The sequence below is a fragment of the Chiloscyllium plagiosum genome, chromosome 23 (genome assembly GCF_004010195.1).
Source record: "Chiloscyllium plagiosum isolate BGI_BamShark_2017 chromosome 23, ASM401019v2, whole genome shotgun sequence".
In the NCBI taxonomy this organism is placed as follows: Eukaryota; Metazoa; Chordata; class Chondrichthyes; order Orectolobiformes; family Hemiscylliidae; genus Chiloscyllium; species Chiloscyllium plagiosum.
The window spans coordinates 28,779,121-28,792,373 of NC_057732.1; the positions used below are offsets into that span (position 1 = coordinate 28,779,121).

The 13,253-nt window shown below is 42.0% G+C and overlaps 1 protein-coding gene across 10 annotated transcripts in view; it reads left to right on the plus strand.

Moving 5' to 3' along the window:
* The window catches only part of LOC122561717 (voltage-dependent calcium channel subunit alpha-2/delta-1), a 661,591-nt gene that overhangs the window by 612,594 nt on the left and 35,744 nt on the right, over positions 1–13,253 (plus strand). For all 10 annotated transcript variants that reach the window (XM_043713760.1, XM_043713766.1, XM_043713767.1 and 7 more), the window contains 3 exons: positions 30–92; positions 3,949–4,052; positions 10,208–10,303. In XM_043713760.1, the coding sequence (XP_043569695.1) occupies positions 30–92; positions 3,949–4,052; positions 10,208–10,303 (263 nt within the window). The remainder of the gene's footprint in view (positions 1–29; positions 93–3,948; positions 4,053–10,207; positions 10,304–13,253) is intronic.

Below are 13,253 nucleotides of genomic sequence, written 5' to 3' on the forward strand. Positions count from 1 at the left end.
AAGTCATTAAATTTTTCTTTGTAAAACAGGGCCGGAGTTCTTGCAAGATTCGTAGCGACTGATGGAGGAATTACAAGGATTTATCCCAAAAGGTAGGACTTTTGAAATGAAGGATGCATGTCCTTGTGTCAGTTGTTCATTCATTGCAGCTAATTACAAGTCATTGAGGATCTGAGATTTATCCTGTGGTGAGAGTGGACGAGCTGTGGAGAAGTGGGTTAAATATACGGGCAGTGAGGATGGGAGTGAGTCCAGATTATGGAGGGTAGTTGAGGAAGCCTATAAGCCGGGAAGGAAAATGAGAAACTTTGACTCTGAGTTAATGATCAGGTTTTTGAAATATGTGGGAGATTGGATGCTGTCCACCCACATGGGTTATTCTGATAGATGTCTGGATCCAGATGGATGGTGGAAAATGCCTCATTTCTTGGATTTACCCTCCACTCGTGAATGTACCCTCACCATGTGGATCTGCCTTTCCCCCCTCAATCTGTCCTCATTTACATGGTCCGCACTTGCTTCTTGGTTCAATGATCTCCTCCAGGATATACCTAATCTTGTGGCTCTGTCCTCACAACCTGGAACCAGCTACCTGGATCCACCAGGCCCTCACTTTGTTGATCACAAGATTCAGGAAACCCGAGGTGAACACAGTTAACTTTGAAAATGGAAATAACAATGAAGCTCGCAAAATCATATCTAATTTACCAGCCCATTCCTTGGTGCAGGCTGGTCACCTGCACTCTATCAAATTCAAAACAGCTTGAAGGTGAGTTTGAATCAGGAAGCTGATCCTCATGATTTTAACCTTAACCCACCTTCTCTTCTTGATATGTTTCAAGTCCTCGCCACTAGAATAACATCCATTATAAACTTTCTCAGTAATTTATGAATAGTGATTGCTAGGCAATACCACAAATAAGTTACAAAATAAATGATGATTAGGTTGTCTTGCTACAGCATGTTGAACCAACATACCTCACATTGTATTCTAATTTATTTACAAATGAATCTGATAAAGAAATACACTGCGAACAATTGGACATAGTGACACATACAAATAGGTTTGCTAAATAGTCAACTGCTTCTGGAATAGCAGGAGGCAGTGTGCATGCCTGTTAGTTAATCGTGAATTTGAAATTAAGAAACTAAAATCTGAAGAAATCGTTTACCAAAATATGATTGCATTGTGTGTATGGTTGAAATTGTAACCTATTATTTTCATTTTTGGATTTTCTAGCATTGCACACTCCATAATGTCTGGCATTCAGGACCCTACTGAAGGTTATTGCACTATGCAAAACTGAAAACAAACACATTAACCCTTTTATCTTTTGTGTTTTTGTCACGTTGTTCTCTTTTGTTGTTGTCTATATTTCGCTTTGATGTGATGCTGATCTTTCCTTATGTTCACATCATATCTCGGTCAAATTGTAGGCAGAAGGGAATTTGAGACATGTTTAAGCTTTTCATCTTAGGCTTACATACATCCCCTTTTAGTCATGTCATCAATAGAATGTTGATACAAAGACAATGCCTCCCTCTGGTTCAGTCTAAATATACATGTTCTGACAATGGAGACAATTTTGACTCAAAGTTTATTAAGGGTGAAATGTAACAAACAGAGTCAAAGTAAGAAGGCCTAGGATCTGGTCCCAAGCCCCAGGAATTTGGCCATTGCCAAACTCAAGGTTGGCAGACTATACTTAAAACAATGCATTGTTTGATCCACCAATAGGAATGACAGAGTGGTGCCAGGATGAAGAAGAAGATAAAACCTCATTTCTTCCATTCCTTCTGATGCAAGTAGGCCTCAAGTTTGAATGTACTTGATTACTTCTGGGATCACTTACAAGGATGGCCCTGTGCCTTCAACTGGACTTTTTTCAAACATTTTTAGCTGGCAAGAATATATGTGTGGCCTTAGAAGGTTTGTACTGGGTAAAACTTGAAAAGTTGTCTAGGAAACCAGTCAGGTCAATACTGTGTGGATGTAGAAGAACAGTTTGCCTTTGTTATTCGCTTCCTTCAGAAAATCGCTGAGATTCTTACAAGGGGCAAATCTGGAAAGAAATGAGTTATGTTCCATTTTCAGCTGCCCTCCAGCAATTCCATTAGTGAAGGCTCAGTGTCTGATTGGAATCTTGGTTGCTTGCCTAAAATTCAAAGATATTGCTGATTGATCAGTTTAATGGATATAGCAGATGCTTATAGTTCTCAAGGAGCCCGAGCAAAAATGAAGTCAATGCAAACGAGGGTTATAAATCTGCTGGTTGCAGTTATTGCTAGCTCAAAGAAAAATGATTCTTATTGCTGGAGGCCAATCATTTCATTTGAAGGGGTTTGCTATTGGTTCCAGTCATGACCTCAGCCAGACATCCTCAGCTGCTTGGCACTGTCCGAACCCTAAGGCCAGAAGTGATGACTCCACAATGTTCAGAATCATCGACAGCACCTCAGAACCTGAAACAATCAGTGCATGCATGCAGCAAGACCTGAACAACATTCAGGCATGGGATGTTAAGTGGCAAATAAAATTCATGCCAAACAAATTCCAAAAAATTATCATCTCCAACAGGAGAGAAACTAATAATTTCCCTTTAATATTTATTGGTATTACCATCATAAAATTCTTCATTATCAACATCCTGGAGGGCTACTATTGATAAGACACTTAACTGGACCAGCCACATCAATATTATGGCTGCAGGAGCAGGTCAGAGACTGGGAGTTCTGGGTATCTCACCTCCTGGTTCTTTGAAGCCAGTCCATTATCTGCAAGGCACATGTCAAGGTGCAAAGAAATATTTTTCATTTGTCTGGATGAAAGTCGAGGGGTATATTGTTTATAAGATTTGGGATGTCATGTTGTGGCTGTTCAGGACATTGGTGAGGCCACTTTTGGAATACTGTGTACAGTTCTGGTCGCCCTGCTATATGAAGGATATCATTAAATTAGAGAGGGTTCAGAAAAGATTTAACAGGATGTTGTCAAGACTGGAGGGCTTGAGTTATAAGGAGAGGCTGGATAGGCTGGGACTTTTTTCACTGGAATGCAGGAGGTTGTGTGGTGATCTTATAGAGGTTTATAAAATCATGAGGGGTATGGATAACGTGAATAGCCAAGGATTTTTCCACAGGGTGGGAGAGTTCAAAACTATAGATGGTATAATTTTAAGGTGAGAGGAGAAAGATTTAAAGGGAGTCTGAGGGGCAAATTTTTCACAAAGTATGGTTCATGTATAGAATGAACTGCCAGACGAATTGATAGATGCAGGTGCAGTTGCAACATTTAAAAGACATTTGGACACATATGTGAACAGGAAGGGTTTAGAGGGGTATGAGCAAAACACAGGCAAATTGTTCGGCATGGCCAAGTTAGACTGAAGGGTCTGTTACCGTGCTGGATGACTCTCAGTAGCTCCAACAGCACTTATGAAACTCCACATCATCCAGGGCAAAGTGGTCTGCTTGATTGGGACCCAATCCACCGCTTCAACATTCAGTCTGTCCACTACTGGCACATAGTGACTTCACTGCCTACCATCTATAGATTGTACGAGAACAACTTGAGGCAAAATCCTGGAAGTGCACCCCTCTTCCCCCCTCCCCAGCCTTTAGCGCTGTGGTTATACCTACACCAGAGAAACATAAGTTGTTTAAGAAAGTGGCTCACCACTATCTTCTTGAGCAATCCAAGATGGTAACAAATGCTGGCTCAACTAGCAAAGGCCATATTCCAAAAACGAATAAAGAAAGAAAATGGTTTAACCCAGTGATGAGAATTTGAGGGCATTTGAACTGCAGTTAAATTAAAAACTATATTTTACTAGCACTTTTCTATATGCCTTTCATAACCTTTGTCGAACATTTTTATGATGTTGCTGTTGACCATATTTAAATGTAAAAAGCAGATTCTCCATTTCTCAAATATGATTTCATTTTTAGTGCTGCAGAAGAATGGACAGAAAACCCAGAGACATATGAAGCAAGTTACTACAAAAGGAGCCTAAACAACAATATTTACGTCTTCACTGCACCATATATCAACAGTAGGTTCAGCGTGCTTTATTCATTAGGGAATCTATATCAGTGACAGAAATTGTTGATTTTAACAACTTATTTACATTTTCCAAATCTGACTTCTGTCCGAAGCTGATGCGAATGCTGTTAGGGATGTGAGCAGGAGTGGAAATTAATGTGGGAGCCAGGGACAAATGGAACACATCCCAACATAAAGTAATAGGAAGGGTTTTGAGGGATATATGCCGAGTACTGGCAAATGGGACTAGATTAATTTAAGATATCTGGTTGACATGGACGAGTTGGACTAAAGGGTCTGTTTCCATGTTGTACATCTCTATGATTCTCTGACTATAAATGCTCAGGGATAGACTGACTGTCAACTGGGGGCTGTAGAACAGTGCAAGCTGAGCTGCAACATTTCTGTTTCACGTACACAAGGAATTTCTTTAAGTCTTGTCCTTTTAACTTTTTCTGTGCAGCTACTCGTGATGATTTAAAGGGGCAGATCGTGGTTGAACAGTGTGGGGACTTTCGAGTTTTTGTAATGTCACGCACCTGAGAGGAAATGTTGGGAAATGTTCCGCACTCCTCTTGACCACAGCAATTCTATATTCCGGCAATTTTTCTTGCCTTACATTGACCCTGTCTGACTTCCCACAATAGTAGTCAGGGTTGACTGAGCCAGTCTCCTAAAGGATGTAATTGGGGAATTAGTCACGGAGAACAGGGAAAAAGTAATTTAAATCAGTAGTTTGTCAGTCTTCACAGAGAAGGATATTATAAATGTCCCAAAGGTAACAGGTAAGTAAGGTGCTAGTGGGAGGAAACTTCTTGTAAGAGGGCGGCACGGTGGCACAGTGGTTAGCACTGCTGCCTCACAGCGCCAGAGACCTGGGTTCAATTCCCGCCTCAGGCAACTGTCTGTGTGGAGGTGGAGTTTGCACATTCTCCCCGTGTCTGTGTGAGTTTCCTCTGCGTGCTCTGGTTTCCTCCCACAGTCCAAAGATGTGCAGGTTAGGTAAAATGGCCATGCTAAATTGCCCATAGTGTTAGGTGAAGGGGTAAATGTAGGGGAATGGGTCTGGGTGGGTTGCTGCTCGGAGGGTCGGTGTGGATTTGTTGGACCGAAGGGCCTGTTTCCACACTGTAAGTAATCTAATCTTAAAAAAAAAGTCCCTGTCACGAAGGACAAAGTATTTGCTAAACTTAACAGGTCTGAAGGCAAACAGGTTGCCAGGACCTGATGGACTAGATTCAAGGGTCTTAAAGGAAGTGTTTAGAGAGATAACGGAGACATTGTTCAAAATAGTTCAGACTCTTTAGACTCTGGGAGGGTTCCAACAGATTTGAAAAATGCTGATATGATACCTCTGTACAAGAATGAAGGGAGACAGAAAGCAGCAGACTATAGGCTGATCGCTTAATATCAGTTATTGGGTAAATGTTAGAATCCATTATTGTGTGCAGTTCTGGTCGTCTCAATTTAGGAAAGATGTGGAAGCTTTGGAGAGGGTGCAGAGAAGATTTACCAGGATGTTGCCTGGAATGGAGAATAGGTCGTACGAGGATAGGTTGAGAGTGCTAGACTTTTTCTCGTTGGAACGGCGAAGGATGAGGGGTGACTTGATAGAGGTTTATAAGATGATTAGGGGAATAGATAGAGTAGACAGTCAGAAGCTTTTTCCCCGGGTGCAACAGAGTGTTACAAGGGGCATAAATTTAAGGTGAAGGGTGGAAGGTATAGGGGAGATGTCAGGGGTAGGTTCTTAACCCAGAGTGGTGGGGGCATGGAATGCGCTGCCTGTGGTAGTGGTAGAGTCAGAATCTTTGGTGACCTTTAAGCGGCAATTGGATAGGTACATGGATGGGTGCTTAAGCTAGGACAAATGTTCGGCACAACATCGTGGGCCGAAGGGCCTGTTCTGTGCTGTATTGTTCTATGTTCTATGATTATGGAAGAAATAGCAGGACATTTAGAAAAGCTTAATGCACTCAAGTAGAGTCAGCATGGTTTTGTAAAGGGGAAATCATATATTTCAATCTTACGTGAGTTCTTTGAGGGGATTGCAAGCAGAGTTGGTAAAGAGGAAGTCATAGATATAGTGTTTTTGGGTTTCTAGAAGGCATTCAATGAGATGCTACATAAAAGATTATTGCACAAGATAGGAGCTTATTTATTAGCATGGACTGAGGATTGGTCAGCACACAGCAGATAAAGAGTCAGGATTAATGTATCTTTTTCATGTTGGAAAGATGTAACCTGTGGAATGCCATAAGAGTCAATAGGGTCTCAATTATTTATTATCTATATTAAAGCCTTGGAGCATTGGGCAGAGTGTAATTTATCCATGTTTGCTGGCGATACAGAAACAAGTAGGAGAGCAGGTTATGATGAGGACATTAGTAATCTACGAGGGGATATAGATAGGTTAAGCCAGTAGGCAGAAACCTGACAGTTGTATTTTAATGTAAGAAAGCTTGGGAGAAGGAATCAAAAGGCCTATTCTTAAAGACTATTTCTTAAATGGTGAAAGACTCTAAAAAGATATTTGTTCTACACAATCTGATTCTCCCAGTAATAAATGTGATTGGTTGTAAAACTACAGAATGCACAGTAAACGTTAGTGATTGAGACCAGAGCAAGATTTTAATGCCCACAAAACTCTAATTTACATAGAGTTAAAACCGAGCCCTCAGGCTGGAGGTAAATGGATATGGGAATAGAGCAGATGCATGGGATTAGGAGCACAGTTCTTATGGAGCATTAGTGCTAACAAGGCTTTGTTGAATAAAAAGGAATGTTTCCCTGTTTTAATTTCAATGTAATTCAATAGTTTAGTTGTTTTTCAAGAACTAGAAGCATAATAGTGTTCCTAAAACAGAGCAGGCTTGTTTTTGAATAATCCTAAACCATCCTGAAGTGCAGCAGCAATAACCACTAACATGTGAAGAGGTCACTGTTATTCTGTATGGGAATAGACACTTCAATTTGCATAAACTTCTGAAAAGAAGGAATGAGATTAGTAACCAGCTGATCAGCTTTAAAAGGATTGATAGAAGAATGATGTTGGCTAAGTGGTTCCTTGACCATGTGTTAAACATTTTTGTATCCATCTGACACTTGAGAATGACCTCAAGTTTAACATTTGAACCAAAATGCAGAAGCTATAACAATAACTCAACCCATCAGTATTATAGTAAAGTGTTTGTTTATATTATGTGTTCAATGCATGCACTGTCATTCAATCCCTCAACCTTCCGAATTTGCCATCTATGTACTTAAACTCTAATCAAGATTCCTATAGATAAACCCGTTGATCATTTAAAATCTTTCACCTGCCTGCAACCCTGCATTTTTGGTTTGAACTCCTTTTTGAATAGCACTATTACCTGCTGATAATTAAGCTTCTCTCTCTGCCAATATGCACAACTCGGCCATGTGTACTGAAGCCAGATCAACCTATTTCGTGGGTGGCATGGTGGCTCAGTGCTGTCTCACAGCACCAGGGACCTGGGTTCGATTCCAGCCTCGAGTAACTGTCTGTGTTAGGTTTGCACCTTCTCCCAGCGTTTGCTCGGGTTTCCTCCCACAATCCAAAGAAGTGCAGGATCGGTGAATACGCTATACAAAATTGTCCACAGTGTACAGGGATGTGTAGGTTGGGTGCATTAATCAGGCGATAAAGATAGGCGAATGGATCTGGGTGAGTTACTCTTTGGAGGGTCAGTGTGGATGTTTTGGGCTGAAGGGCCTGTTTCCACACTGTAGGGATTCTATGAAGCATTAACAAATTTCCTGCAGCTGGATAATGATGGTGCTTTCATTTATCTCAGTTCTTTCCTAGGGTTCAAACCTGAATGCAGTGCATCCTGATTTCCTAGCCATTCAGAGCAGACCTTCCCAGAGATGCCCATATTTTGAGAATGAATAAAATGGAAGATAGTTATCCTTAATTACTATGCATTGATCCTGGCTCAACAGTAACTGGGTGAATACACATTAGGCTCAGTTTGGATGCATTTCCCAGTTAAGTAATTGACTGACGTTCATCGCCCAGTTCACATTTGTAATATGGCCACTTGGCATTGGCTCTGGAAAGTTTCTGGCACCTGTCATATTCAACAATGAAAGGTAGTACTAGCAAGTGAAGGATGAGACTGATTTGGGGAAAGGGTATAGATTCAATATTCTTCAAGGCCACCAACCGAGGCGCAACAATGAGTCTTGGTGCAAGCAAATTCCAAATCAAACTGAACCTTGCAGAAAATGGCAAGATACAGGAGGACTGATCACAGCTTGAGAAGCCTATTGAAGTCTATAGATACAAGCTGCAAGGCATTGTTTATTCTTTAACTCTTTGAGGTGAGGTTGTCACTGGTAATTATTTAGGTCCCATTCCATTGTTGAGTAGCTTGCTCGGCTATTTAAGAGAATGGTTAACCACATCGCTGTGAAAACCAGACCGAGTAAGGGTGGCAGAAGTGGGTATTGCAGATGCTGGAAATCAGAATCTAGATTAGAGCGGTGCTGGAAAAGCACAGCAGGTCAGGCAGCTTCAGAGGAGCAAGAAAATTGACGTTCAGGCAAACGCCATTCATCAGGGAACCTCTGGGGTGGAGAGATAATTGGGAGGGGTGGGGTGGGGCTGGGGCTGGGGAGAAGATAGCCAAGAATACAATAGGTGGGTGGAGATGGGGATGAAGGTGATAGGTCAGAGAGGAGGGTCGAGCGGATAAGTGGGAAGGAAGGTAAGGTAGGGGGAGGTGAAATGTGGAAACTGGTGAAGTCCACATTGATGCCCTGGGGTTGAAGTGTTCCGAGATGGAAGATGAGGCGTTCTTCCTCCAGGCGTCGGGTGGTGAGGGAGTGGCGGTGGAGGAGGCCAAGGACCTGCATGTCTTCAGCAGAGTGGGAGGGGGAGTTGAAATGTTGTTCCAACTCAGCACCATCCTCATGACCTGTCCTACCTGCCAATCTTTCTTCCCACCTATCCACTTCACCCTCCTCTCTGACCTATCACCTTCATTCCCACCCGCATCCACCTATTGTACTCTTGGCTACCTTCTCCCCAATCCACCCCCCTCCCATTTATCTCTCCAGCCCGGAGCTCCCTGCCTTCATTCCTGATGAAGGGCTTTTGCCCGAAATGTTGATTTTTCCTGCTCCTCAGATGTTGCCTGACCTGCTGTGCTTTCCCAGCACCACTCTAATCTATACCCCAGTAAGGGTGGCAGGATAGTGTCTCTAAATGAAGCTTTATTTTTGTGACGTTTAGTCATGTATACTGATATAAGCATTTTAAACTGGATTTTGAATTCTCCAACTGCTGTAGTAGGATTTTTGAACTCGGGTCTCTGAATAAATAGTTCAGGCCTCTGGATCACTAGTCCAAAAGCATTACCACAATGCTACCAGCCCTGGTGTGTCTTCACAAAGCCCTCTCTCTGTAAATTGAGTGACCCAACAAAGTGCAAAGCTGAGTGTTCCCCTAGTGTCTCATCAAACACAGGACCTGCGTTCACTCCAACCTCAAACCATCAACTGCGGAGAGCCCTTGGAAACCCAGCAATGTAGTAGGGTTAGAGATTTGGTATGATAGATCATTGCCCTTTGTTCTCCTGGAAAATAATCCTTCTTGAGTTTGGACAAAGAGCAATATGCACCCTAATAAAACCTGAATGGATCAGATACAGAATGTTGTCCCATGTTAATTTTGGTCATGTCAATTGCTGTCAGTAACTGTTGAACAAAATTGCTGACCACATGCTTAGTAAGATGAATGATGTATGATCAGGTGTTTTTAAGCAGCAGCAGCAGGTAAGTATTTCAGTCTGAGGAAGGGCTGGTGTTGTTCTTTCTGTTCTCCACCAAGCAAACACAGAAAGTGAGCAGTTCCGAAATAAAATTCCAAAATTAAATTTCAGCCTGTCAATGATTTCCTACAGCTGTGGTATTTCCCCAAAGCTGTTTGTGTCTTTGCAAAAGTATTTTAGCCTGTTCTGTAATATCGGCCGCTCTTGATATTTTACTGTTCAGTTAGCATCTGGGCACTAAAATGGTATTTTGCACTTGATGGAACACAGCGCTCACAGAATAAAATCACACAGCATCACCATATGGCTGTCGGTCATTATGATGGTTATGGGAATGGTAACTGTTTTCCTTTTATTTTTGTTTCAGAAACATGGGATGGAATACAGAGCAGCGCAGAGTCTGGTATTATGGTGAGCAAAGCTGTTGAAATTAAAATTGATGGCAAACTTCTGAAACCTGCAGGTGGGTTGATGATTTCAGTTATTATTTTTCTCACTGCGTATTAACACATTGTTTATGTAACATCTGAGACCTTCACAAGAGCCTTGGAAAATAGTATGGTACCCAGTTTTGGAAGTGAACATCTCATTACTTAGTTGTGTTCTTTTTTACCCTTTAATATTGTCTGGCACAATAAGTTTGTGAGAAGATTTTGGGGTGAACTTCAACTTTTAATTGTCAGACCTAAATCAATTACAATTATAGATTGAGTTTAAGAGAGTCAATCTAAAATTTTATTAGTTCTGATTAATTACAGTACATATTCCACATGTTTATAGACGTTAATAAGTTTATAATAAGAAGCATAAGAGATACCGTTAGTAAGTTTGCAGATGACACCAAAATTGGAGGTGTAGTGGACAGTGAAGAAGGTTACCTCAGATTACAATGGGATCTTGATCAGATGGGGCAATGGGCTGAGAAGTGGCAGATGGAGTTTAATTTAGATAATTGTGAGGTCTTTCATTTTGGGAAAGCAAATCTTAACAGGACTTACACATTTAATGGTAAGGTCCTCTGGAGTATTGCTGAACAAAAAGATCTTGGAGTGTAGGTTCATAGCTCCTTGAAAGTGGAGTCACAGGTAGGTAGGATAGTGAAGAAGGCATTTGGTATGCTTTCCTTTATTGGTCAGAGTATTGAGTACAAGAGTTGGGAGGTTATGTTGCGGCTGTACAGGACATTGTTTGGGCCACTGTTGGAATATTGTGTGCAATTCTGGTCTCCTTTCTATTGGAAAGATGTTGTGAAACTTGGAAAGGTTCAGAAAAGATTTACAAGGATGTTGCCAGGGTTGGAGAATTTGAGCTATAGGGAGAGGTTGAATAGGCTAGGGCTGTTTTCCCTGGAGTATTGGAGGCAGAGGGGTGAGTAGTAGAGGTTTACAAAATCATGAGGGGCATGGATAGGATAAATAGACAAAGTCTTTTCCTTGGAGTCCAGAACTAGAGGGCATAGGTTTAGGGTGAGAGAGGAAAGATATAAAAGAGACCTAAGGGGCAACTTTTTCGTGCAGAGTGTGGTACGTGTATGGAAGGAGCTGCCAGAGGAGTGGTGAAGGCTAGATTAGATTACTTAGTGTGGAAACAGGCCCTTCGGCCCAACAAGCCCACACTGACCCTCCGAACAGCAACCCATTCCCCTACATTTACCCCTTCACCTGACACTACGGACAATTTAGCATGGCCAATTCACCTAACCTGCACATCTTTGGACTGTGGGAGGAAACCGGAGCACCCAGAGAAAAACCATGCAGACACTGGAAGAATGTGCAAACTCCAGTTTCCGAGGCGGGAATTGAACCCAGGTCTCTGGCGCTGTGAGACAGCAGTGCTAACCACTGTGCCACTGTGCTGTTTTCCCTGGGGTATCGGCTAGTGCAATTGCAACATTTAAGAGGCATTTGGATGGGTATATGAATAGGAAGGCTTTGGAGGAATATGGGCCAGGTGCTGGCAGGTGGGACTAGATTGGGTTGAGATATCTGGTCGGCATGGACGGGCTGGACTGAAGGGTCTGCTTCCGTGCTCTTCATCTCTATGACTCGATGACTCTATGACTCTAAGTAATTAAAATAATATTCAATAAAAGCAGTGGTTTTCAGATGACATTCAAGACATCGGTTGACTGAGCACTGGTCCCCTGTTTTGTTCTGTTGACTGGAGTTAAAAGTCTTCGAGGGCTATAGCACAGAAAAAGGTCCTTTGGCTAATCACGTCTGCTTATTCTTCAATCTTCCTCTTTGTGTTTTGAACCACTAAAATCTATTAACTCTTGCTAGTCACTATCCCTTGTGCAAAGGCATATTTAACTCTAAATGCTTACTAGTGCTTGAGCTAAGGGTTCATCTTGGATTTCTCAATAGTCTATTGCTAATTCTTGATTGGTTTCTTTAAAAGTAATAGTCACTTTAGTGACATCACTTCCAACTGTTTCCTTATTCATTCTTTGACATGCCAATCATTTTGTAAGATCACCCTTTTCTAATAGCTTAGCCACCTTAGCCTTGCTTGCCAATTCCATAGATCTTTACCAAGATCAAGTGGCAGTAATGAGCAATGTGAATGTCTGCCTTGAGGACCTAATGCCCTCTCCTAATGATTAAACATCATCTCAAATGTCCAACTTGATATATCTGAATCATCTCCACATCCTATCAATATCCTTTAAATATAAGAACTGTGTGCGGCTACACAATCACTGTTGATCCCAAAAACAAATTGCAGTTTAAAATAACCACACAAATATATACACCAAGGCTCTTACCGACTTTAAATTACAATTTTAAAACACAGCCATGTCTTGCAGGAAAAGCCTTTTTAATCTCTAAGCGTTCTCACCTGTATGAGCCTAAGTTTACATTAGCCTAAGAATGCAACAGCAATAACACCACAAACCTTACTCCTGGACTGCACATATGGCTTTCTTCTCTGCAGAAATCGTTTAGAGCTGACCACAGTCAAATATATTTCATTTCCTCACTTACTCAAGTCAAAATTATAGAAAAATTATTCGGTCCTACAATGTCAAAAGGGTGACTACGCAGTGCAAACCATACTGAGAGAAAGTGAGAACTGCAGATGCTGGAGATCAGAGCTTAAAAATGTGATGCTGGAAAAGCGCAGCAGGTCAGGCAGCATCAAAGGAGAAGGAGAATAGACGTTTCGGGTATAAGCCCTTCTTCAGGAATGAGGAGGGTGTGCCAGAAGCTAAGAAAAAAGGTAGGGAGGAGGGACTTGGGGGAGGGGCGTTGGGAATGCGATAGGTGGAAGGTGGCTAAGGTGAGGGTGATAGGCCGGCGGGGGCGGGGGCGGAGAGGTCGGGAAGAAGATTGCAGGTCAAGAAGACGGTGCTGAGTCTGAGGGCTGGGACTGAGAAAAGGTGGGGGGAGGGGAAATGAGGAAGCTGGAGA